This window comes from Elephas maximus, chromosome 4 (assembly GCF_024166365.1).
Source record: "Elephas maximus indicus isolate mEleMax1 chromosome 4, mEleMax1 primary haplotype, whole genome shotgun sequence".
Lineage (NCBI taxonomy): Eukaryota > Metazoa > Chordata > Mammalia > Proboscidea > Elephantidae > Elephas > Elephas maximus.
In genome coordinates, this window is record NC_064822.1 from 68148810 (window position 1) to 68173728 (window position 24919).

General features: G+C 35.3%; 2 protein-coding genes across 5 annotated transcripts in view; both read left to right on the forward strand.

Moving 5' to 3' along the window:
• LOC126075174 (natural killer cells antigen CD94-like) overlaps positions 1-24919 on the forward strand; it is a 188129-nt gene that overhangs the window by 149935 nt on the left and 13275 nt on the right. The gene's annotated exons all lie outside the window — the stretch shown is intronic.
• On the forward strand, positions 13120-24148 carry LOC126074795 (natural killer cells antigen CD94-like). The gene is made up of 6 exons (XM_049881607.1): positions 13120-13234; positions 19513-19620; positions 19762-19797; positions 20726-20877; positions 22672-22775; positions 24028-24148. Exons 1-6 carry the CDS (start codon positions 13120-13122, stop codon positions 24146-24148), a joined length of 636 nt encoding a protein of 211 aa, XP_049737564.1.

Here is a 24919-nt window from a genome sequence, read left to right on the forward strand (position 1 = left end):
TGCTTGGAATTATAAATATATGTGAATAAATATGTACTATTTTATGTATTTGTGTATTTGTGTATGTGTATTTTAATCTTTGAGTAATATAAATTAGAGATTTTTAGTTTCTCCACTTCAAATTTATCTATAAATTAGATATAATTTAGACCTGATTTAGATATAAATTTATGTAATTTAATTGCCATACAAACTGACAAAAATATTACTGAGGGTAAATAGAATAAAATGTGGATGGCGTCATGTCATGTCTGTGAGACAAATTTGCATTGTACATAGTGCCATAGATCATCTCCTTAGGGACTACGATAAAACACCTTCAAAAAAAAAAAAAAAACTAAACCCGTTGCCGTCAAGTCGATTCCAACTCACAGCGACCCTATCGGACAGAGTAGAACTGCCCTATAAGGTTTCCTAGGAGCTCCTAGTGGATTGGAACTGCCAACCTTTTGGTTAGCAGCCATAGTTCTTAACCACTATGCCACCAGGGCTTCCACAAAATACCTTCATATACTACTAACTAGGACTTCCAACATTTTCTAATTGCCTGCTGAAGTTTCTTTAACCATTTTATTGGAGGTCCTGTAGCTACTATAAAGCCTATATGGTAAAACACAATGTTATCCTCTTTCTCACATGCCTTTAGTTGGTCCAGAGTTAAAATTTTTAGACTTGCCTTTTTTTCAGCAATTATTGCTACAGTTTTTTTTTTTTTTTATGAAATATATGACACAGAAAGGTTGCAATAAAACATGTTGAGAACACAATCATGTTAATATTTTAGACTGCTTTTTTGTTGAGAACTTAGAGTAAGTCTTCCTTTTACTGGTTAAGAGTATAAAGCAGATTTTAGAGTAAGATTATAAAAAAAAGGGAATTTAAAAAAATAACATAGTAGCTAAACCTCTAGTCTCATAGGACAAAGAGGGTCACCTAATTCCAAATATCCTCTTCTTTTCTCCAAAATCTATAAAATCAATTAAAAAAGAAAAGAAAACCACACAGAAATCATTGCCTTTCAACATTTCTGGGAGACACACTACCACAGCCTTCAAATTATCTGTAATCAAATCAGAGAGAAAAAAAAAATTGAACAAAACTCTTGTTCCAGCCTACCACTGCATGCCTGTGGTGTGGGGAAGGAGGCTAATCCTTAGAAAATGTCATTAAAAACAGAATGGAGGATTTAGGTGAAACACAGACATAATTAAGCCAGGAAGAGAAAAAAAAATACAACAATGAATATCAAAATACTTAACACAGGTCAGGACCTGGAATTTCATGCCACTGGGAAAGGGTTTGAAAGGATGTGATATCTATCAGAAGTGGCAGCCTCAGAGAAGTATTGTTCCGTAGGAGAATAATGATACCGTGGTACCCGATAAGTTATGACTGTGTAAGAAACAAAGTAAGATGGGGAAAACAAGGATCCTGCAGATGTGAAAGAGAAAAAAAGACCAACGCTTTATCATTCCCATTTTCATAATTAATGCTATCCACAAAAGAAACCGCACAGTATAGGGAAGAACTAACAGAACAGGGAGCTCTCTAACTAGGAACATTGTTCACAAAATACATAGGATTAGAAAAAACAGTTCACATCCCTACAAGCTACTGTTAAAAAAAAAAAAAAAAAGAACAGTCAGAGAATGTGAATAAAAGGTTTTTGCCTATGAAAAGTCACCCACTTAAAAAAAAAAAAAAAAAGCCACAGAGTGGAAAAATACAATATTGCAAATTGACTTAGATATCTTCATATAATCATAGAAACAAAGGACAAGAAATGCCAAAAAATAAATTAAAAGATTGAACTGAAACAGAAGTTGACTGAACTCAAGGAATTAATAGATGTTAAAAATAGAAATGAACAAAATAGCAACCTATCAACAAAAATGAAGCACAAATACACAAGATAAGAAACAAGAAAAAAAAAAAACTGTTGCTGTCCAGTGAATTCAGACTCATATGGGAATAATTATTTTACAGAGGAAATTTTTAAAATATTATGAGATTACTTCCCATTACTTTTTGTGAATTCTTTGAAAATAGAGAAAATGGATAATTTCTTTTAAATTTTCACTTATTATGCTTGGCCTCAGTAGATCCAGTATGTTAAATAAAATAATTTTTTATAGAAGAAATAGAGAAAGTTACTCAGGCACTGCTCCTGTACACACAAAAGGAGTCTCTGGGCGTCACAAATGGGGAAGCACTTGGCTACTAACCAAAAAGTTGATGGTTTGAATCCACCCAGAGGGGTCTTGGAAGAAATGCCTGGCAATCTACTTCTAAAAGATCAGAGCCATTGCAAACCCTATGGAGCACAGTTCTTACATAAATAATATGTTCTTATTTAACATATTATATCTACTGACACACATGGGGTCTCCATGAGTTGGAATTGGCTTGGTTTTTGGTTTGGTACACGCACAAAAGTACATGCACATGAGCCAGAATTTTATAAAACTTCTGGGGACTGGATAGTCGAATGCTACATACATTGTTTTAGAGCCTAGATAATAAGGAAAATATTCCAAATTCTTTTCATGATATAAATACAACTTTGATATCTAAACATGATATAAATATCACAAAAAATAACTGTGGATATTGATACAAAAATCTTAAAGTCTTAGGACGGTGGCTCCAATACTGCATTAAGGAAAGATATGTCTCCTTTTCATTGGCTTCTTGTTGTTCTTGTTGTCAGATTCAGTCAAGGTGGCGCCTGGCTCATGGCAACCCATGCACAGTGCAAACAGACCGTTATGACTCAGGAAAATGCAGCCGTTCTCTGGCATTTATAAGTTTTACTTATCTTGGGAGGTTTACTTCAAAATCCATTTGCCATTTGAAATTTTTCTGTATGCTCTCTGAAACTTTCTCTTCTTTCCTATCTTCATGTCGATCCAGTAGGTTAAATAAAATAATTTTTTTTATAGAAGAAATAGAGAAAGTTACTAAGGCACCACTACTACTACATACACAAAAGGAGTCTCTGGGTGGCACAAATGGGGAAGCACTTGGCTACTAACCAAGAAGTTGATGGTTTGAATCCACCCAGAGGGATCTTGGAAAAAATGCCTGGCGATCTACTTCCAAAAGATCAGAGTCACTGAGAACTCTCTGTCATAATTATCTTCATCAACTTTAGCACCATTCACTTGGCAAACATTTGAGTCTTTATCATATGCTCTGTCTTATAGGCACTAAGGAGAGAAAAATGAATAAGACACCATCTCTGCTAGAGTCAGTACCACTCTTTGAGTTAGTGGCTTTATTTATCTGTCCATCTTTCAGGGGCAACATCCACTTCCTGTATATCTATTAAAAGTCTTCTGATATACCAGGTTCTTCCCTGGCTCAGGAAATAAGTGGTTGAGAGCTACAGCTGCTAACCAAAAGGTCAGAGTTTGAATCCACCAGTCCCTCCTTGAAAACCCTATGGGGCAGCTCTACTCTGTCCTATAGGGTCACTATGAGTCAGAATCGACTTGGCAGCAATGGGTTTGGTTTGTGTGCAAAGTTTTTCTCATTTACTTCTTCCTCTCATCTGGTTAACTTCTGTTCGCCCTTAAGAACTCACCTTATGTATCATATCTTAAAAAAAATCCTTCTTTTTCCCCATCCTCTGCTACCCGCTCTTTTAGCATACTGTAGTTCCTTTAATACTTATAATATGAATAATTTATTGTAATTACTAAATGGTTGTTAATTCTTTAATTCTATCTTACCCTTTCCAATACGGGATAAAGGTCATGTCTGACTTGTTCACAGTTATATCCCCTGAACGTGCCACACTGTAGTACATATAGTAGGTTCTGAATTAACATTTGTTGAAAGAATGAATAAATACAAATTGTTGTTAGCTGAGTAAACACCAGTGAAAATTGTTGAAAATTCCCATATTATTAATTTTTTTCACTCTTGGACTCTGATGATATCTTCATCCAGAAAAGCGGATTGGTATCAATGCAATAGTTACCTTTTTGCTAACCAACAAGTTTAACAGAACTGGATTCTCTGTGCTTCTGAGGTCAGACCCAGCATACTTCAGACGGAAAGTGAGAATGATTTAGTAGTACTCGACCCTGACTTCCCACATTTGCTTTTGGAAGGAAGCTTGATCCAGGAAAACAAACTGGCTACTTAAGATGAATCCTTTGTTCTGGCTCCTCATTCAGACATTAAATGGATTAATATATTTGAAAAAAATTGCCTATTAATTCCCTGTACCTTGAAATACTCATTACAAAACTGGTATAAAATGTCTCAAGGATTTACACGGTAAACATCAAAACCAAATTATCAGATAGAATGTATGCAACATTTTACGGAAAATTCAACAAGCACTGAAAAATCATCCTTAATACTCAGACACAAAAACAGAACACTGTGATGCAGGAAAGTCAAATGGTCTCATTATCATCAAACCATGCTTATTCAGTGTCTGATGGTATTGTTGGTATGTCCCTTATGGGACTTATTAGCTACATTTTTTTTCCATGGGTGATTATAGCTACAAATGATCACATAATCTAATACCTAGTTTAAACATAAAGTTATATTTCAATGTCTTAGCAGTTACTAATTTCAAAGAACCAGCTAAAATGCTTTGTAATAGCTAGGTCTTCTCGTTGCTTTTATCACTTGTTTTAAATTAGTGCAGCTTTTGTTTTCTCTCTGGGGTACAATGTGAAATAAATATGGAGGGCATGGTTCTAAGAGAAAGAAGAGTGTATCATGAGTGGCGGATCAATGGGGTATATCCAGGATATTTAAATCTCAGGATATCCTTGATTCAGGGTGTTATGAGACCAGGACTCTGATTTACTGTGAAGGAAGTATTCTGTTGGAACCCTGTCTATCTTTACAAAGTTCTTCCATTATTTATGCGTCTGCAGATGGTTACATGAGCGAGATTTTTCTGGTGGTCTTGTCTCTACAAATCAAAATCAAAAACCAAACCCAATGCCCTCAAGTCGATTCTGACTCATAGATAGCAACCTTATGATTTCAACTCATAGCAACCCTATAGGACACACTAAACTAACTGCTCCATAGGGTTTCAAAGAAGCAGCTAGTGGATTCGACCTGCTGAATTTTGGTTAGCAGCTGACTCAACCACTGCACCACCAGGGATCCCAACATCTCATCAAAACCCACCCACTACCATTGTGTTGATTCTGGCTTATGGCGACCCCACAGGATTTCCAAAGCTTGCCAATCTCTATCGAAACAGATTGCCACATCTTTCTCCCCAGGAGCTCCTGGTGGCTTTGAATTGCAGACGTTTTGTTTAGCAGTCGACTGCTTTAACCACTGTGCAACCAGGGCTTCTTCAACTTCTTATTAGAAGATAAAAATGTTGTGTCATTGACTGGCAGAGTCTGAAGCTGGGCTATTGACTTTCTTAAAGGCGCATGGCTCCCAGAGTGAACTGAATTAATGTGACACGTTTGTCTCCATTTTCAACCAAGATTTTATAACCTCCCTACTCTCTGTATACTGGATTGAGCTCTTTTGTAGTGAAGCCTGGTTGCTCTCCTGGGATGTATAAGTTTCTGGCACTTGGATGCCTTTTCCATTCTTCATAAGCAGTGGCATCACTAGAGGGGTGCGGAGGCGGGGGAGGGAGAAGGTGCAGACTACACCAGGTAACACTGTCAGAGGGGGGTCAAACCAAAATGACTCTCTAAAAATGTTATGCAGTTTTTCAGCAGAAATTTACTATTTTGTATAAAAAATATCTTTGGAGTTAGTTATAACAAAAATATTTTTCATAAACCCAGCTTGTATGTACCAATATAGCTACAAGACTAAAATTCTATGCTAATTTACTTTTTGAATGTTTTCATGCACTCCTGTCAGAGCTGTCATTATTAGTCAATTAAAATGACACTTCAAATCATGTAGTTTCCTCTGTACACAATACAGGTATGTGCTGTTGTTTTCCTTGCTGCCAGTGTTTCTTACAGTCGCCGATGTTGTCAAATTTTCTGGTGTTTTAGCTACAATATTGTGGTAAGTCTCATTGGTGGATCTATATCAATAACTTTTTTGAGAATGAAATAATAATTAAAGGAAAAGGAGAAAAATAAAAAAAGTTTTCCTCAGTTACTAATAATTCTTAATAATGTTAGAATTCAATGTAGAAAGACTTTACAAAATAATTCTGTACTTAGTATCCATAGAATGTAAGAAATATTACATTTAATCAATTTATGACTATATTTGTCATATGTTATTCTATGACTAAAATTAATAGTAAACTTACATGTATAATAATATTGATTTTATAACTTTGATAACTAAATAGAGAAATTGACTTGCTGTGGGGGAAATGCTAAGTTTCTTCATACATGTGTAGAAATATAACTTAAATCTTAAATTTGGTTTTAAAAAAAATTTAGTTATTACATTTTTCTTTAAAAGCATCACTTACTTCAAAATCTGTATCTGTTTTTCATGAAATTTTATGTTCAAAATATGGTCTTAGAAAATAGTGACACATTAAAATTTACATTTGCTATAATTAACATACCCAATAGATTTACATTTTACATTTATTTTTCAAATATTGCTAATTTATTTATTTTTACTTTGCAGGGATATTCTATCATGCCTCATGGAGTACATAAATCAAAGAGGCCAAGTGGTTGCCAGCAGAGAAAAGCAAAAGAGGCAAGAATTAAATCACTGAAAACATGTGCTCGATACATGCTTCAATGTCAAAAGACCAGGTGATGGCCAGGGTTCATCAAAAAACACTGCTCCTCAGTCTCCGAAAAAAAAATGTCTTGAGTCAGGCAGGCATACCTTAGTCCTTAAAGTAATTGTGGTGGGTACAATTGTATGTCAGCTTTCTGACCCATGATTCTCAGTGTTTTGGCAGTCGTGTAATACTGCGATCACGTCCCTGTTATGAAGTGCGACAGTAGGCCCCATGCTCATGGAATTCACTGGTCTTACCATGTTCCCCATAATCCTGAAGCAACTGGCTTGACAGAAAAATGGAATGGCCTCCTAAAGACACAGTTACTGTGCCAGCTAGGTGGAAATACCTTGCAGGGATGGAAAAATGTTGTCTAGGAGGCTGTATATGCTCTAAACCAGTGTCCAATATATGGTGCTCTTTCTTCTGTAGCCAGGATTCTTGGGCCCAGGAATCAAGGGGAGAAAATGGAAGTGTAACCACTCACTATTACCCCATTGGGCCTACTCCTAAGATTTTTGCTTCCTGTCCCTGAGACCTTATGATCTGCAGGCCTAGAGGTCATAGTTCCAAAAGCAGTCAGGCTTCAACCTGAAGAAACATCATTGATGCCACTAAACTGGAGGTTAAAAATGAGACTGGTTACTTTGGGCCCCTTAAACCTCTGGATCAACAGGGGAGCAATCACAACATTACACAATGGTCAAAACACTGAGAATCATGTCTCACCAAGTTGACACGCAATCTTAACCATCACAGTAACATCTTGCTTTTTAACACTTTAAAGAGATCTTTTGCAGCAGATTTGCCTAATGCAACTCATCTTTTGATTTCTTGACTGCTGCTTCCATGGGCATTGGTTGTGGATCCAAGTAAATTGAAATCCTTGACAACTTCAATCATTTCTCCATTTATCATGATGTTCATTATTGGTCCAGTTATGAAGATTTTTGTTTTCCTTATGTTGAGGCATAATCCATACTGAAGGTTGCAGTCTTTGATCTTTATCAATAAGTGTTTCAAGTCCTCTTCACTTTCAGCAAGCAAGGTTGTGTCATCTTCCTGGTGACAACCCCGATGCCCATTGTTCCTCCAATCTTGATGCCCATTCTTCTTCATATAGTCCAGCTTCTCAGATTATTTGCTCAGCACAGAGATGGAATAAGTATGGTGAAAGAATACAACAATGATGGACACCTTTCCTGACTTTAAATCATGTGGTATCCCCTTTTTCTGTTTGAACAACTGCCTCTTGGTCTATGTACAGTTTCCTCATGAGCACAATTAAGTGTTCTGGAATTCCCATTCCTTGCAGTGTTATTCATAATTTGTTATGATCCACACAGTCGAATGCCTTTGCATAGTCAATAAAACACGGATAAACATCTTTCTGGTATTCTCTGCTTTCAGACAGGATTTATCCGACATCGGCAATGATATCCCTTGTTCTGCATCCTCTTCTGAATTCAGCTCAAATTTCTGGTAGCTCCCTGTCAATGTACTGCTGCAACTGCTTTTGAATGATCTTCAGCAAAATTTTACTTGTGTGTGGTATTAATGATATTGTTTGATAATTTCCTTAATCTGTTCTATCACCTTTCTTCTGAATAGGCATAAATATGAATGTCGTCCAGTTGGTTGGTATCTTAGTCATCTAGTGCTGCCATAACAGACATACCACAAGTGGATGGCTTTAACAAAGAGAAATTTATTTTCTCACAGTCTAGTAGGTTACAAGTCCAAATTCAGGGAATCGGCTCCAAGGGAAGGTTTTCTCTCCGCGGCTCTGGAGGAAGGTCCTTGTCTTCAATCTTCTCCTGGTGTAGTAGCTTCTCAGGCACAGGGACCCCGTGTGCAAAGGATTTTTTTCTGCCACCAGTGGTGCTTTCTTGGTGGTATGAGGTTCTCAACTCTCTGTTTCCTTTTCATGTCTTGGGAGATAAAAGGTGGTGCAGGCCACAGCCCAGGGAAACTCTCTTTATACTGGATCAGGGAGGTGACCTGAGTAAGGGCAGTGTTACAATCCCACCCTAATCCTTTTAACATAAAGTTACAATCACAAAATAGAGGCCAACCACAAAATACTGGGAATCATGGCCTAATCATGTTGACACACGAGTTTTTGGGGGTCACAATTCAATCAATGACAGTTGGTCAGGTAGCTGTCTTCCAGATTTCTTGGCACAGACAACTGAGCACTTCCAGTGCTGCATCTGTTTGTTGAAACACCTCAACTGTATTCCGCCAATTCCTGGAGACTTGTTTCTCGACAATGCCTTTGGTGCAGCTTGGATCTCTTCCTAGTACCATTGGTTCTGGATCATATGATACCTCCAGAAGTGGTTGAATGTCGACCAATTCTTTTTCGTATAGTGACCATGTGTATTCTTTCCATTCTCTTTTGATGCTTCCTGTGTGGTTTAATATTTTCTCTGTAGAATCCTGCAATATTACAACTCGAGGCTTGAATTTTTTCTTCAGTTCTTTCAGCTTGAGAAATGCTGAGTGTGCTCTTTCCTCTTGGTTTTCTATCTCCAGGTATTTGCACATGTCAGTATAATACTTTGCTTTGTCATCTCAAGCTGCCCTTTAAAATATTCTGTTCAGCTTTTTTGCTTCATCATTTCTTCCATTCACTTTAGCTACTCAGCTTTCAACAGCAACTTTTAAAGTCTCTTCTGACATTCATATTGGTCTTTTCTTTCTTCCCTGTCTTTTTAATGAGTTCTTGCTTTCTTCATGTATGATGTGCTTGATGTCATTCCACAGCACATGTGGTCTTCAGTCATTAGTTGTCAATGTCTCAAGTTTATTTTTGAGATGGTCTCTAAATTACTTTTGCTCTTGTGGACTTGTTCTAATTTTCTTCAGCTTCAACTTGAACTTGCATGTGAGCAATTGATGGTCTGTTCCACAGTTGGTCCCTGGCCTTATTTCGGCTAATGATATTGAGTTTTTTCATCGTGTCTTTCCACAGATGTAGTCGATATGATTCCTGTGTGTTGCATCTGGACAGCTCCCCATGTGTAGTTGCCAATTCTGTTGTTAAGAAAAGTATTTGTAATGAAGAAGTCATTGGTCTTGCAAAATTCTATCATGAAATCTCCAGCATCGTTTATATCACCAAGGCCATATTTTCCAATCCTTCTTTGTTTCCAACTTCCGTATTCCAATCACAAGTAATTACCAAGGCATTTTAGTTACATGTTGGACCAAATTCAGACCTAGAAGTTGATAAAAATCTTCAATTTCTTCATTTTTGGCCTTGGTGGTTAGTGCATAACTTTGAATAATAGTCATATTAATTGGTCTTCCTTGTAGGCATATGGATATTATCCTATCATTGACAACATGATACTTCAGGATAGATCTTGTAAATTTAATTTCAATAAAGTCTAATTAATTGATACTTTCTGTTTTACCTCTCTTTCCCTCCTCTTTTTTTTTTTTTTCCTTTTGGTCTTGATTAGAAAATGTCTTTCAATCCACACAGTCATACAGATATTAGATGTTTTCTTCTGGAACTGATGCATTTCAAGTTAATTTTTCTATGCTTATGATGTGAAATGTAAAGATCAAAATTACTTTTATTAAGCATCATTTAAATGAAAAGGTCATTATTTTCCCCACTGAATTGCAGTGATTTTTTTTTTTCAAAAGCGAGGTTACCATACATTTTGCAGTCTATTTCTGGTCTCTCTTCTGGTCTGTTGTTCTATCCTTGTGCCAGTACTATCCAAAACCTAACCAAACCAATTTCATTGCCATCAAGCTGATTTCAACTCACAGAGATCGTAGAAGACAGAGTAGAACTGTCCCATAGGGTTTCCAAGGAGCAGCTGGTGGATTCATACTGCCGACATTTTGGTTAACAGCCAAGCTCGTAATCACTACACCACCAGAGCTCCTACTATACTGTCTTAAAATAGTGTAGTTGTATAGTAAATCTTGATACCTGACTTTATTATTTTTTTGATAATTGCCTTGAATATTGTAGATCATTTGTATGTATATATAACACATACATATATCATCTTTCTTTACCGACGTACATGTGCATGCACACAAACACACAACAGGAGTTTGTTTTTATTTTTAACTGAAATTGCATAGACTATAAGCCACTTAGGGGAGAACTAACATCTTAACAATATTGACTCTTCCCATCCTTGAACATGAAATAGCTGACATTTATTCATGTTTTCTTCTTTTTTCACAGTGAATGTGTCAGTTTCAGCAGAAAGTCTTACAAAATAGTCAGGAAGTTGAGTTGTACTTAGAAAAACCTTGTAATCCATTCATAGCGATAAATAGCATGACTCTTCTTGATCTGGACCCACTAAACCCACTGTCGTTGAGTCGATTCCAACTCATAGCGACCCTATAGGACAGAGTAGAACTGCCCCGTAGAGTTTCCAAGGAGCAAAAAATGACATCACAAGCATTCCTTTCAAGGCTATAATTTTTAGAATATTAATTGAAAGTAGAATGTGATGTTTGATAATAGACTGCATAGAACTAAAAAATAAAGGGGGTGGGCTACTTTTCTGATAGAAAATACCTGTATTTCTTGAAATCCAAGAATCCAAGGAGAGAGTGAAACTTATTATTACTGAAAATACAAGAGGTATTTTCATGCAATTAAAGGTCAGGCTGATGAAAGGGCCCAGACCTGGTAATATTTTTAGATGTAACTGTTTCCTGTCTGGTTGCATCCACAGAGCTGTTATTTTTATATTCTTTACTTAACCATTATTTTCCATGGTAGGACTGACAGAAAAAGACATTAGCCAATACATTTATTTCTCTTTATTACCTCCCTTGTGCTTATATTAAGGACCATCAAAAATTCTTAAATTCAGACTTTTGTTCCAAGATTTAAGACCTACTTTTTCCAGGAAAAACAGCTTCTACCAAGGCTTGGCATCCTCCTCTAAACAGTAGGCATTTATAATTTTCAAGATATTAATTTATTTTACTTAAGATCTAGCATTTTTAAATTTTCAGTGAAATTGGGTGAAAATTAGTTGGATAGAAAGACGTGAAGTTAGATTTATAAATAAGGAGACACGTATTCAAATAGATTGTTTGATTAACCCATAGATAGATGATAGGCAGACTAGAATAAATTTGACCATATTGAACTTTATTATGATAACTACCAGAAATGAGGGCAACAGGACATTTGTGAAGTGAACACCTAACATCTACATAGAAAGAGTTTTGAAGAAAATGATCAAACCAAATATTCCAACAGGAAAACACACAGAATAGCCTTTATTAGACTTACATTTTCAATAATACATGCAATAGCTAAGAACTGTTGAAGTACCCAAATTATTCTCCAAGCCTTGAAATACTTTCAAACTTCCTTTTGATCTAGGATATATTTAAAATATTAAATATTAATTTTGATGTAAAATTCAAGTTTTGGGGATCTTAACAGGTACAAATGAATCTAATAAGTAACTGTAGCAATTACAAAATTATTACCACATGACTTCCACCATCTGGGTTGCCATACTCTGGAGACAATTGCATGAAACAAAGCAGAAGGTGATGACTAGTTAACATAGAAGTGTAAACAGCAAGGAGAGTACATGGGAAGAAGAGATGAATTTTTATCAAAAAGCTAGGGAAGTTTTCATGAAAGGGGTAGAATTTCAGTCATACTTTAAATAATTACCAAGTAATGATGGGGCAATATAGGAGAAAAAACACATACTCTAGAAAAAGAGACATGCTTGATTGACAGCATGAAGGTTCTTAAGAATAGGTCACGATTGAAGAGGCAATCTAGGTGTCCTCATGAACATGGAGGTAGATGTCATGGAATATAAAGGCGTAAAAGAATGTGGATTTTGTGAAACTCAGAGGACTTGCCACAGCAGGCAGAGAATTTGGCTTTTCTTTATTATGCACAAGTATCAAATAATTCAACATGTGCCATAAATTTGTCACTGGAATCTGTAATTTAAAAAAAAAAAAAAGTTTGAGTAACAGTTCCAAAATCGTATCCCATAACAACTTATTTTCTAAATCTTTTTTGAGTTCCAATGGTTTTCCATTTTTAAAGATATTGCCTTATTTGAAGGAAACCCTGGTGGCATAGTGGTTAAAGTACTATGGTTGCTAACCAAGAGGTCCATGGTTGGAATCTGCCAGGCGACCCTTGGAAACTCTATGGGGCAGTTCTACTCTGTTCTATAGTGTCCCTATGAGTTGGAATCGACTAGACGGCAGTGGGTTTTTTGGCCTTATTTGAAATAGGTTCCAAATCATTCAAAGTTTAATTGTAGCTCTATCTCTTTATGCACCATTTATTTCAGTGACGGAATTTTTTTGCTCCACGAATTCATAAAATAACTTTTGCGTTGTCTTCAACATATGTCTGTTTTGCAGCCATGAGAGAAGAAAGTGTGACTTACTCTGAGTTGCGACTTCAAACTTCCTCCCAGCGGCGGCGAAGAACACCTGAAGTATCTGGAACCAAAGGGATCAAGTGTTTTGAACCTATGGGTACATGGCTTTCTCATGTTTGTTTTATTTTACTTCATATTTTCAAACAATGTGTAAAATATGTACTAAACACTAGAACTACACACGTGGACTTTTACACATAAATAAACAAAAATATAATCTTAAAATGCAGATTATGACTTTTAAAAATTACACCACCATCAACATGATCTTTAGATGCAGAAAGTAAATGCTTTTCAAGCGAGTAAATCTTTTTGCATAAAGTGATTCTATTTACCACATTTATTCTCTATAAGATATCAGAATCCCAATGGGGTGGAATAATGAGTAATTTGAGAAATACAGAAAATTAATCAATCATTGATTCATCCCTTCTATGAATTTGTAGTTATTTGTCTTATTTATTTAGTTTTCAAAAATATACCTGCCATCATCACATGTTCAAATTTTTTTTTTTTCATTCAGCATTTTACCATTATTATGTTTCTATTTTACTTCTTTAATTTCATTTTTACCTTTTCCTGGCCATACATGGTTATAGGCATTTTGGGCAATAGCCCTATCATTTGAGGTTATAGACATTTTGGGCAATAGCTCTATCATTTGAGTTGTTGTTTGCCTCCGTATTTTAACTGATATCAATAACACAGTGATGAGCACTTTGTACAATCAACCTTTTGAATATCTAAGTATCGAACTAATTCTGTAGGAGAGATTTCCACTAGTGTAAATACCTAAGTGTATGAACAATATTCTGGTTCTTGTTGCATATTGATAAAATGACTTTTTATGATTGTATATTTATCACAGCAACAAAATAAATAAAATAAATTAATAAAAAAGTTCAAATCTCTAATGCCAGTTGTCTCTGTATTTTCTTTTAATTTTTTTTTTAACATTAATCCACACATATAGAAACTGGAGTATATGGAATTAAGCATTTTACCTCAAGATGTTGGGGGAAATCAAGAACCTCTCAAGGTCTCAGGTTCAGTTAACTGGCAATAACTGTTGGGTTGCAATAGGTCTCACAGTCCATGCTTGGCAGAGCTGATGACTTATTTTTTAAAGTTAGAAAGTTCCAAAAAGGAAAAAAAGAATTATATCAATAGACCTATCAAAAATAATATTTGGATTAATTTTCTAACCATTTTTATATTGATTTGTGCGTGTACATATATTATGTATATACTCATATACTCGCTTTCTCTCGCTCTCTATATATATGTATAAAATGAAAACCACACCTATTGCCATCGAGTTGATTCTGACTCATAGCAACTTTATAGGACGGAGTAGCAGTGCCCCACAGGGTTTGCAAGGACTTGTCAATGGATTCAAACTGTCAATGTTTTGGTTAGCAGCCAACCTCTTTACAACTGTGCTTTAATATACGTGTGTGTATACATATATAATATACATATATACACATACACATTTACACACAAATACAAATATACACATATATATCTTTTAACAAGATTAATAACTTATGAAATTAGTTCTGGATTATTCTAAAGTGGCCATTTATTACTGATATATAGAAAAATGTAGATTCATATTTATATATTTATGAAATTAGAATGTTACATATTGTAAATATAAAATATGAATAATATTTCTCTATATGGTAGGCAGTTTTCAAGAAATAATATTGTTCTGTACACAATTATGTATTCTTGACACTTTCTGAATATAATATACTTGCATTCAATTATGTAACTTTTCTTGTTTTTTGATATATAAGATTTTGCTTTTTCTCTTCATTTTTGTTTATTACAATCATTATCATTTGGTATTGTAAATCACAATGAAAATTCATCCTTTTAAATAATCATACTGCCTTTCTCATTATCTCCTTTGAGTAATTTTGTAGGAAAATTTTGGTTCAAAGAATACACACATAAGGCATGAAAATCAGCATTTTCTTATCTCAAGATTTTTCCCATATTTTAAATTTTATTTCAGTTTTCATTTTAATGGCCACATAATACTCTATAACATGTATCTATTATAATTTATCTAATGCTTTTTAATTGTTGAATATCTGTTTTTTTAAAATTTTTGCACCTTCACAATTTTGAATAAACAATTTGTTTTGGAAATCTTAGGACAGGTAACTTTGGTCCTATTTATAGATATTAAATTCCATTTCCATAATTGGTAACAATTTATAGACACACATACAGTGTATAATTTGTTATGCTTTCAAAGGCAGAGTAGTAAAATTTGTAATCTTTTATAAATGACAAATTACAACTTAACTGTATATTTACTTTTATATAAAAGAAAAATAATTTTTTTTTCCCCTTTGGCCGTATGAACTTTCTGTTTGTAGAGTAAGGTAGCCAAGCCCAGTATCCATTTGGTTGTTGGAAATTATCTCAATTTCAAATTCCTATATTTAATTTTTATCTTCTTTTTTTTGTGGTTTACTGTGGGAATACTAATAGTAACTACTTAACAGCATTACAGGGAGGATTAGAGGAGATAACGATAAGAATTCCAACCAAAATGGTTTTCAGTCAAGTCGTAATAACCTTCACATTGCTAAATCACCATTGACCATTTCTCAGACGTAACCTTACTTCACTTGGCTTCCATGCTGACTACCCATGTTTCTGGTTTAACTGAATGTTTATCTCTGAGGGTATTGATTATAGCTTTTCATGGTTATTTTTTGCCCCCAACATAGTCCCTACGTACCCTAAGTTCAATTTTTTTTTTCGTAAGTTATTAACAATCTATCATTTTGGTAGCTCTCAAACAATGTCCACTGTTCTTTGAGTCTCTCTTGCCCTTAAAAAATGGACGTAAAAGCAATGAATGAACATAACTGTAGGGTAAATTCCAAGTCTTGATGACATTATTCAGACTGGTAATTTCTCAAAAAAAAAAAAAAATCTCCAATATCATGTTTTGTACCATTCATTCATTTATTCATTCACTTACGAAGTAGTTATTGTTGACCAGGTGCCAGATACTCTTCTATCTCTTTGGTATAAAACAGTGAAAGAAGAAAAAGTACATATCTGAACTCATGCTGATTCCCTTCCAGAGAAAGGAGGCAGAAAACAAACACAAGCATAATGAATAAGTAAATTGTAAGCATGGCCATGGAAATTCTGAAAGCATTTTGTAGGATAATATAAAAACTCCCAGGATTTTCTGTATCTGCCCCGGTGGCATAGTGGTTAAGAGCTATGGCTGCTAACCATAAAGGTCAGCAGCTCAAACCCACCCGGTGCTCCTTGGAAACTATGGGGCAGTTCTACTCTGTCCTATAGGGTCACTATGAGTTGGAATTGACTCAGTGGCAATGGGTTTTGGTTTGGGCCTGTGGTTCTGGAGATTTTCAGCTCACTTTATCTGTGAATAATAATTTTTTTCCCCCTTCAGCTCCTGAAGGAGCTGAGATAATTTCTTTCTGGCTTGTAGCAGGGATGGGCAATTACAAAGATTGTTTTTTGTTGCTTAACCCTCACCTTTCCTCAGTATAATACACCTCAATGCTTAAAAAAAATGTCCTGGGGTTTGAAGGACAAATCAGTTTGGTTTTGGTTCTAATCTTCAGATACTTGGGTTTCATTTTTTCTTATTCTGCACAATAAGAGCTAACATTTACTGAGTATTTACATTCTAAGACACAAATATCTGTTGTCACTATTCTGTTCTTATCTCTTCCATTCTTTGATACTTTGTTTTATACCATTTTATTCCCTTAAAGCCAAAAAAAGAAAAAGACCCTTGCTGTCAAGGGGATTGTGACTCATGGACACTGCATGTGTTGCACAGTAGAAGTACTCCACAGGGTTTTCTTGGCCGTAGTATTTATGCCAGACCTTTCTTCCACAGTGCTGCTGGCAGCTGTGAACTGCCAACATTTAGGTTACTAGTTGAGCACAAACCATTCATACCATCCAGAGACTTACCGTTAGTTTAGAGAGGTTTTGTGATGAGAAAGTTACAATAGGTTTGGGGATTAAAAATCCTGAGCAGACTTTTAAATCTTTTCTTTTTAGTGAATTCTAATAAGAAATAAATAAATAAATTCATAAATGGGAATATACTCTGATTCTAAACTTTCTGACCTCCGAGTATGTGTATGTGTGTGTGTGTCTGTCTGTGGTATATGAGTGTGAACCTATAACAGAAATGGGAAGATATTCTGGATCTAGCTTTTTGACATTTGCCTCTCCTGGCTGTTCTAAATGAGGCAGAGACGGGAAACACAGAAATGAGAGGCGGTAAAACCAACCACTTTATGCAAAAAAAGAAATAAAAATCTGCGGAAAATACAGACACGTAGCTCTGGGCTTGATTTGAAATATATTGCCCATCTGCTCTGGAGCAGGACTGCCTGAGTTTCAAATTTAAGTGACCGTGGACAAATTACTTGGTCCCACTGGACCTCAGTTTTCTCATCTATCAAGGATCTTTATAGCATATTCCTTATTAAGTCATTTTGATAATCATGAATTAGTATGTGAAAAAGTTTTAAATTGTGTTTTACAGAAAGTGAATATTTATTATGATTAAAATAGAAGTCTGCATAGAAATTATATTATTCTAAATAGATTTACCTTTGTCTATTTTTTCAGTATTTTGCAAATATGTTTTGTAGATAACTATGATGTTCAAACATATAAAAAAGATTCTCACTTCTCTGGTGCTAATAATCATAGGGTTCGCTTTACAAAAGTGCAGTGAGAATTTCCTGTTTTGTGATATCTGGAACATTTTAGAAGCTGGTCATTTTACAGCTCCTTGCTCATACTGCATGTATGTCGATCATCAACAGATGATCAAGAACATTATTTAAATATGCAATTTTTCTTTTTAAATTTCCTCATATGCACTTTGAATTCCATAGCCTCCAGCCCAACTCTCTGATCCAGCGGCGCTCTTCTCCAGACAGCACTCATCTGGGCCTTCCCTGCATCAGCCTTGGAGCATCATTTCTCATGGCAGGTATGCGTTCCCCCAATAAGATTATACAGATATTACATGTCCAGGAAAGATATCTCAGGGACATGACTAGTATCAGGGCAGAGCTTTAAGAGAAATAGACATAAATGCAGTGGACGTTTTTAGGCTAGCCATGTGCCTGTATTTCCACATTGATTTTAATTTTCTGATTGTAAATTCTCTAATCTAGAAAGCATTTTGTAATGCTCTTTTAACAGGTTTTAAGAGTGGTTTCTGATAGAGGTACCCCTAAATTCTGAAAAAGAACAAAATTTATGTGTTTAAATGGTGATCAACATAATTCTATCACAAAAATAGAGAATGCCAAATATTAATGACACCTTGTTTCAAAGTGTTTATTAAAAAATTGACCATTAGTGTTGTGATATCCAAAGATCGCCCCGATTTAGAATTTGACTCATTAATTAAAACAACACCCTTTGAGAGTGTGCTGACGTTAATGCAGAATCACCTAAGATGGACTCTGTATTAACATGGGATGATTTTTTCTGGGGGAAAGTCCATAAGCAGATAAGTTTGAGTATGAGAAAATGTAAAGTTCTTGTAATAAAGGTTATGTGTCATAATTCAACGTAGTGGAATCCAAATCCATTCCTGCAGGGTATTTAGCCAAGCATTGGTTGTGGAATGTCTCCAACCAGGTCCAGGGTGCTCCTCTCTCATCTCTTCCCTATAATACCTCCACAGAGCTATGAGCAGGGAGACATTTCTCAGGGCAGAGCCTGCATTAAGATTAGCAGAAGGACACACTCCAGATACTGTTATTGTCCGTGACAATGACAGGAAGTGTTAAAGGAAAGACTCTGGGCCTAGACACACTTTACGTTGATATCTTACTTGAGGAATGGATACATGCCCACTTTGACACTGTGATAAAATAATGTTCCTCTTGAACCCTCAGTTTTCTCATCTACCTACTGGCAATCATACTTTCCACTTTTTTATTTTGTTGACAGAATAAAACTAAATGTCTGTTATGTAAGGTAATAAAACAGAAGCTGAGCCTATTGATCTCTTCTTACTATAGAAGCTTCTTTACCAATTAAAAAAAAATAGTGGTAAATTTGCTTTACTGTCTTCTAGAGATGGAGAGGATAGCACAGAAAATGTATGGATAGTCTCACTGAAGAATAAAGTACACCACATAAAAGCCTTGGCATCGGGTGGAGTCCTGAGTTGAATGCCTTTATCTTTCAATATTTCATTGTCAAAAAACAACTGTGTTATAAAATCAAAAAATTTTTGAGAATCTCTAATTGGCTTCTGTTTTTAAAAGCTTTACTCCCTTTCTTTGTTCTTTAAGTCTTTGCCTATCTCTCTTTTTTTAGTTTTTCAGACCACTCCATGGAGGTTGATTTCTGGAATCTTTGGAGGAATATGTCTTTTGCTGATGGCTATCTTGGCTATTTTATTGAATAATTGGCAAGTTTCTCTAGGCAAGTATTGATAGAGATCAAAACCATGATAAAACCATTTAGTAATAAAGATTTTATTTTACCAATGTGTAATATTTTGTTATCTCATGGCTTCACTTAAGTCTCTACCAAATTAAGTAAATTTCTCATTGTTTCTTATAGCATTCTCTCCAGGACTCATCATAGAACTCCAGGCAGGTAGGCTCCACACTCCACTCATAGCAACTTTATAGGACAGGGTAGAACTGCCCCACAGGGTTTCCAAGGCTGTAATCTTTCTGGGAACAGACTGCCACATCTTTGGCTGACCAGCTGGTAGGTTCAAATGACCAACATTTCATGTTTTAGTTAGCAGCCTAGCACTTTAACCGCTGCACCACCAGAAAACCTTCAAAGCACTTTATTCTTTTCTGAATCAGGAAATATGTTAAAATGTTTTCTCCATTGAAGACTATCTTTGATCTAGTTACCCTGTTTATACTGCAGAGCTCAGCTTTGGGATCTCTTCTTAAAAAATTAAAAAAAAAGAAAAGACTTTTGTAGTTTTCTCCTATTGCATGTCCTTCTACGTGCTGTCTTAATATAATGAATTTATTTTGTATACCTACCAAAGGTATCATTAAATGTAATTAATAAATGATTGGAAATTACATATTTCTGACTCCAGCTCTAGAATATAACTCTAGGGAGAAAGAGATCATTTCTCACTTGGTCACATTAACTTTCTCTGAACACAGCATGCTGTGGTGTAAAAACATATAGTACATTCTCAGAGAATATTTGTGGAAAATATGAATAAAACACAAATGATATTTTTAAATAATTTTTATTGTGCTTTAAGTGAAAGTTTACAAATCAAGTCAGTCTGTCACATATAAGCTTATATACACTTTACTCCATTCTCCCACTTACTCTCCCCCTAATGAGTCAGCCTGCTCCCTCCTTCCAGTCTCTCCTTTTGTGATGATTTTGCCAGTTTCTAACCCTCTCTACGCTCCTATCTCCCGTCCAGACAGAGGAGATGCCAACACAGTCTCAAGTGTCACAAATGATTTTTGAATGAGTAAATAGCACTGAAATTTTTAAATGTTCAGAGCCATCAATCATGTTTTATTTTTTCTCTTAGACTCCGACTGCTGTTCTTGTCCAGAAAAGTGGATTGGGTATCGATGCAGCTGTTATCTCATTTTGAATGAAGAAAAAACTTGGGCAGAAAGTAGAAATTTCTGTGCTTCTCAGAATTCCAGTCTGCTTCAGCTGAAAAGCAGAGATGAATTAGCATGTACTTTATTTTTGTTTCCCACATTTTTTTTTTTAACTTAGAAAAATATAGCATCAAAATGAGCTGAACACTTTGACTCAAGTCTTTAGTCAAAAAGTCCATGGATGGTTATATTTTGTCGAAAATAAACAACTCAGAACACCATTAACAGATTACTAAAAAAATCTGTTAAAAAAAAAAAAAACAGATTACTATGTAGGTTTAATGGTAAATTTGCAAATTGGGGCAATACACAACTTACTGTGGAAATGAGTGCTCCGATTAATACAAATTTCAAAATACTTATCTACAATTTTATTAGTAACTTTGAGCAAAAAACCTGTGATAGGCCGATGAGTGTGCCAGAGTACATCAATCCTGTAAGAGAGCAGTATGTGCTGCAACGTCATCAAAGCTGAAATAGAAGCCTTGCTAAGACAGTCACAGAATCAGTGAGCCAGAGTCACAAGTCCTGTGGACTCTTGGAAACAGGACATGTTCATTCATCTTTGTGTGTTTCAGCAAGCCTGATCACCTAGATGCAATTATGTGAAACAAGGCAAGCTGCTTCTAAAGGTTAGTTATAGTTTAAGACATACTATAGGTATGAAAACTATATATATATGTATATGATTATATCAAAAAACCCAAACCAAACCCAGTGCCGTCGAGGTGATTGCAACTCATAGCGACCCTATAGGACAGAGTAGAGCTGCACCATAGAGTTTCCAAGGAGTGCCTGGTGGATTCGAACTGCCGACCCTTTGGTTAGCAGCCCTAGCAATTAACCACTATGCCACCAGGGTTTCCTATGATTATATAGCACATAGATTTCTAACATTTAATAAGATGACCTTTAGTGTTGTGGGTAAGAGAACTCTATTCTCATAAAGTAAAATTTATGATTTTCTTTCACAATTTGAAAAATGATCTATTAATTCTTTTTACCTTGAAACAATCATTAAAAATCTCATAAAAATCCTCAAAGATTTACTTCATGGGGATAAAAATCAGGATGTTAGATAAAGTGCAAAAAACTTTTCAGGGAAAAGTCAAAGAAGAAATGTGAGATCACTACTTTTACTCATCAAGGAACCAACCTAATGACTGTACTCTTTAGTTCTTTTAATTGAGTTTAATTTCTTTGGTAATTATCTAGCTTTAGTCATATATCTGGGATATACTGTGGAACCAAAATATTGGCTATTGAATGGTACAAAAGCTTTGAACTCAACTAGTAATCTAAGTGTTGGTGTTTCAAAACCAACCAGTGTGGAAGAAAGCCTTGGCAATCTTCTTCCATTAAGATTACAGCCAAAAAAATTCTATGGAGTAGTTCTACACTGTAACACATGGGATTGCCATTAGTTAAAATTGACTCAATAGCAACTAGCAGGAAAACAGCATCATAAAAATTCCCCCCTTCTTAACAAAAAGTGAAAATTTCTCTAGCTGTATACAGAACCTGGGCAGAGTATAGGTTTAGTAGATTATATCCATATTTATCCCTTAAGGTACTTTTCATTTGCAATCAAACTTCAGTGGTGATCCTCTATAAAGAAAGTGTTCCATGAAAACTCTGACTCCCTTTATAGCATATTGCAGTCCAAAGTGAAGTGAGATTTTGTGGTATTGTTTTTTTTCTTTGTAAACAAATAGGTCTGATAAAAGAAATATGAACCCTATGACTGTACCTTCTAAATTAGAAGTTAAAAATGAATTTGGTTTGTGTGATTGATAGGCCACGTCTATTAATTAATCCCAGAGTAGCTTCAAGTTAGCTTAGTATGTCTGTCTCTGTTTCCAAGCAGGATTTTTTGAACTACCGTCGACAGTTTTACTGGCTTGGGATCTCTTATAATGAAACGCATGACACCTGGTTGTGGGAGGACGACTCTGCTCCCTCCCAGGATCTGTAAGTTTCTGGTAGTCAGATACCTTTTCTGTTCTCTGTGAGTTAATACTTGCATCTCATCAGCACAGGTACCACCTAGGTGCACTACAACAAAGGTAAACTGTCCAGGTCACAAGATGACAGAAAAGAGAATGGTGCAACTAAATACGACTTTAGCCCAACTCAGAAATTCCAAGTCCTTGCTCAAGTGATATGAAAGCTGGTGTAGTTATGTCAACGAAGAACTTTTAATATATGGCTTTTTGGTTTGTTTGTTTTCTTTGGTACAAACACATAGTATGTGCATGCATACAATCTTGCATACATAGAGGAAGCCCATCAAAGTGGTATATTCTTTATTCTGATGGAGTCCAAATTTGGGAGCTTTCTCCCATATTTCAAATATTCTCACATTGTCGTTGTTGTTGTTAGGTGCTATCGAGTCAGTTCTGACTCAGAGCAACCCTATACACAACAGAAGGAAACACTGCCTGGTCCTGTGCCATCCTCACAATCATTGTTAAGCCTGAGTCCATCAGTGCAACTACTATGTCAAGTCATCTCGTTTTAAAGTGCCTTCCAACCTGAGGGGCTCATCTTCCAGCACTATGTCAGGCCAGTGTTCTGCTGCTATTCATAAGATTTTCACTGGCCAATTTTTTTAGAGGAAATTGCCAGGTCCGTCTTCATAACCTGTCTTAGCCTGGAAGCTCTCTTGAAACCTCTTCACCATGGGTGACCCTGCTGGTATTTGAAAGACGTGTGTCATAGCTTCCAGCATCACAGCAACACTCAAGCCATCACAGTATGACAATCTGACAGAAGAGTAGTGGATTCTGGGCTTATCTTCTATATTCGTGTAATCTTTGCATGTCATTGTTACTTCTAAACATGGGACTTGCAACATTACGCAGAGACAAATTGCACCCTTTGATTTGTCATCCTAGGCTAGATTAGCCAATACGTCGTTAAACAAAATATGAGTAAAATATATCATACATCAAAACCATTAAAGGCAACAGAAATTACAAAGAATCAAAAAAATCCCTAGCCTCGATCCTATGATTATTGAGGAGACGACTCATTTTTATGTAACTTTGTACTCTGAAATCATAAAAATTGTGGCTGTTAAATGAAAAACATAATAAATGAATGCCTTAGTATGTTAATATGTCATTCAAATACTTAAAAATTCTATTGTTTAATCAAAAACATTATCCTAAATATTCTCATTTCTTTTTCTTACATGTCAACATTTTCTTCTTCATTGCAGATTTTCATTCTTTCAAACTTTAGACCCAAAGAAGTGCATAGTGCATAGTCCAAACAAAGAGATTTTGGATGAACCCTGTGGGGGGAAAAGGCCTTATATCTGTGAGCAACAGCTTATTTAAGTGTTTCTTGGGATGTGGTGGGGCTAGGGGGGCTGGGAGTTATAATGCAGGTCCAGGATTAATGAGATTAGTATCTTCATCTCTGATATTGGTAGAAATAATCTACTTCTGGGGTCTGTAAAATGTTGACATTTATGTCTTTTCACACATTTTACATGTATTTGAAGCCACGTGCTTTAAAATTGTTAAAATGTCTGTGCCTACACCTGAAATTATAATGCATCAATGTAAAGACTTTTGAAAACATTTTTATTTACATTGTTGTGTGAATTTGATGAATTTTTTACATTATTGTATGGATTTTTTATACTAAGTTTTATGTACTTTTTTTATATATTCTTGCAAATTCTCTCTTTAAAAATGTAAATAAATTTGACTTACTATTGAATAATATATATCAATCTCATTTTAGTTCTCTGTGCTCACCACCCAGTGCCCTCAAGTCAATTCCAATTCATAGCAACCCTATAAGACAGAGTAACATATTAAATTGGAAACTCTCATTCTCACCTCACTTTTCTGAAAGTAAAAATAAGTCTAATGCTCTGTGTTAGTTTTCTCTGAACACATACATACATATATACACATACACACACAAACATACATATAAATGTGTGTGTACATATGTATGTATATACACACTCACATATATATGGAAACACTGGTGGCATAGTGGTTAAGAGCTATGGCTTCTTAACAGAAGGTTGGTAGTTCAAATCCACCAGATGCATCTTGGAAACCCTATGGGCAGTTCTACTCTGTCCTACAGTT

Bases quoted from the DNA above. Each gene is read 5' to 3' on its own strand.
- LOC126074795 (XM_049881607.1), top strand. From the start codon at position 13,120: ATGAGAGAAGAAAGTGTGACTTACTCTGAGTTGCGACTTCAAACTTCC. The intron at 19,621-19,761 runs GCAAGTATTGAT...TGTTTCTTATAG, and splicing joins TAATTGGCAAGTTTCTCTAG to CATTCTCTCCAGGACTCATC. The intron at 22,776-24,027 runs GTAAGTTTCTGG...TCTTCATTGCAG, and splicing joins TCTGCTCCCTCCCAGGATCT to ATTTTCATTCTTTCAAACTT.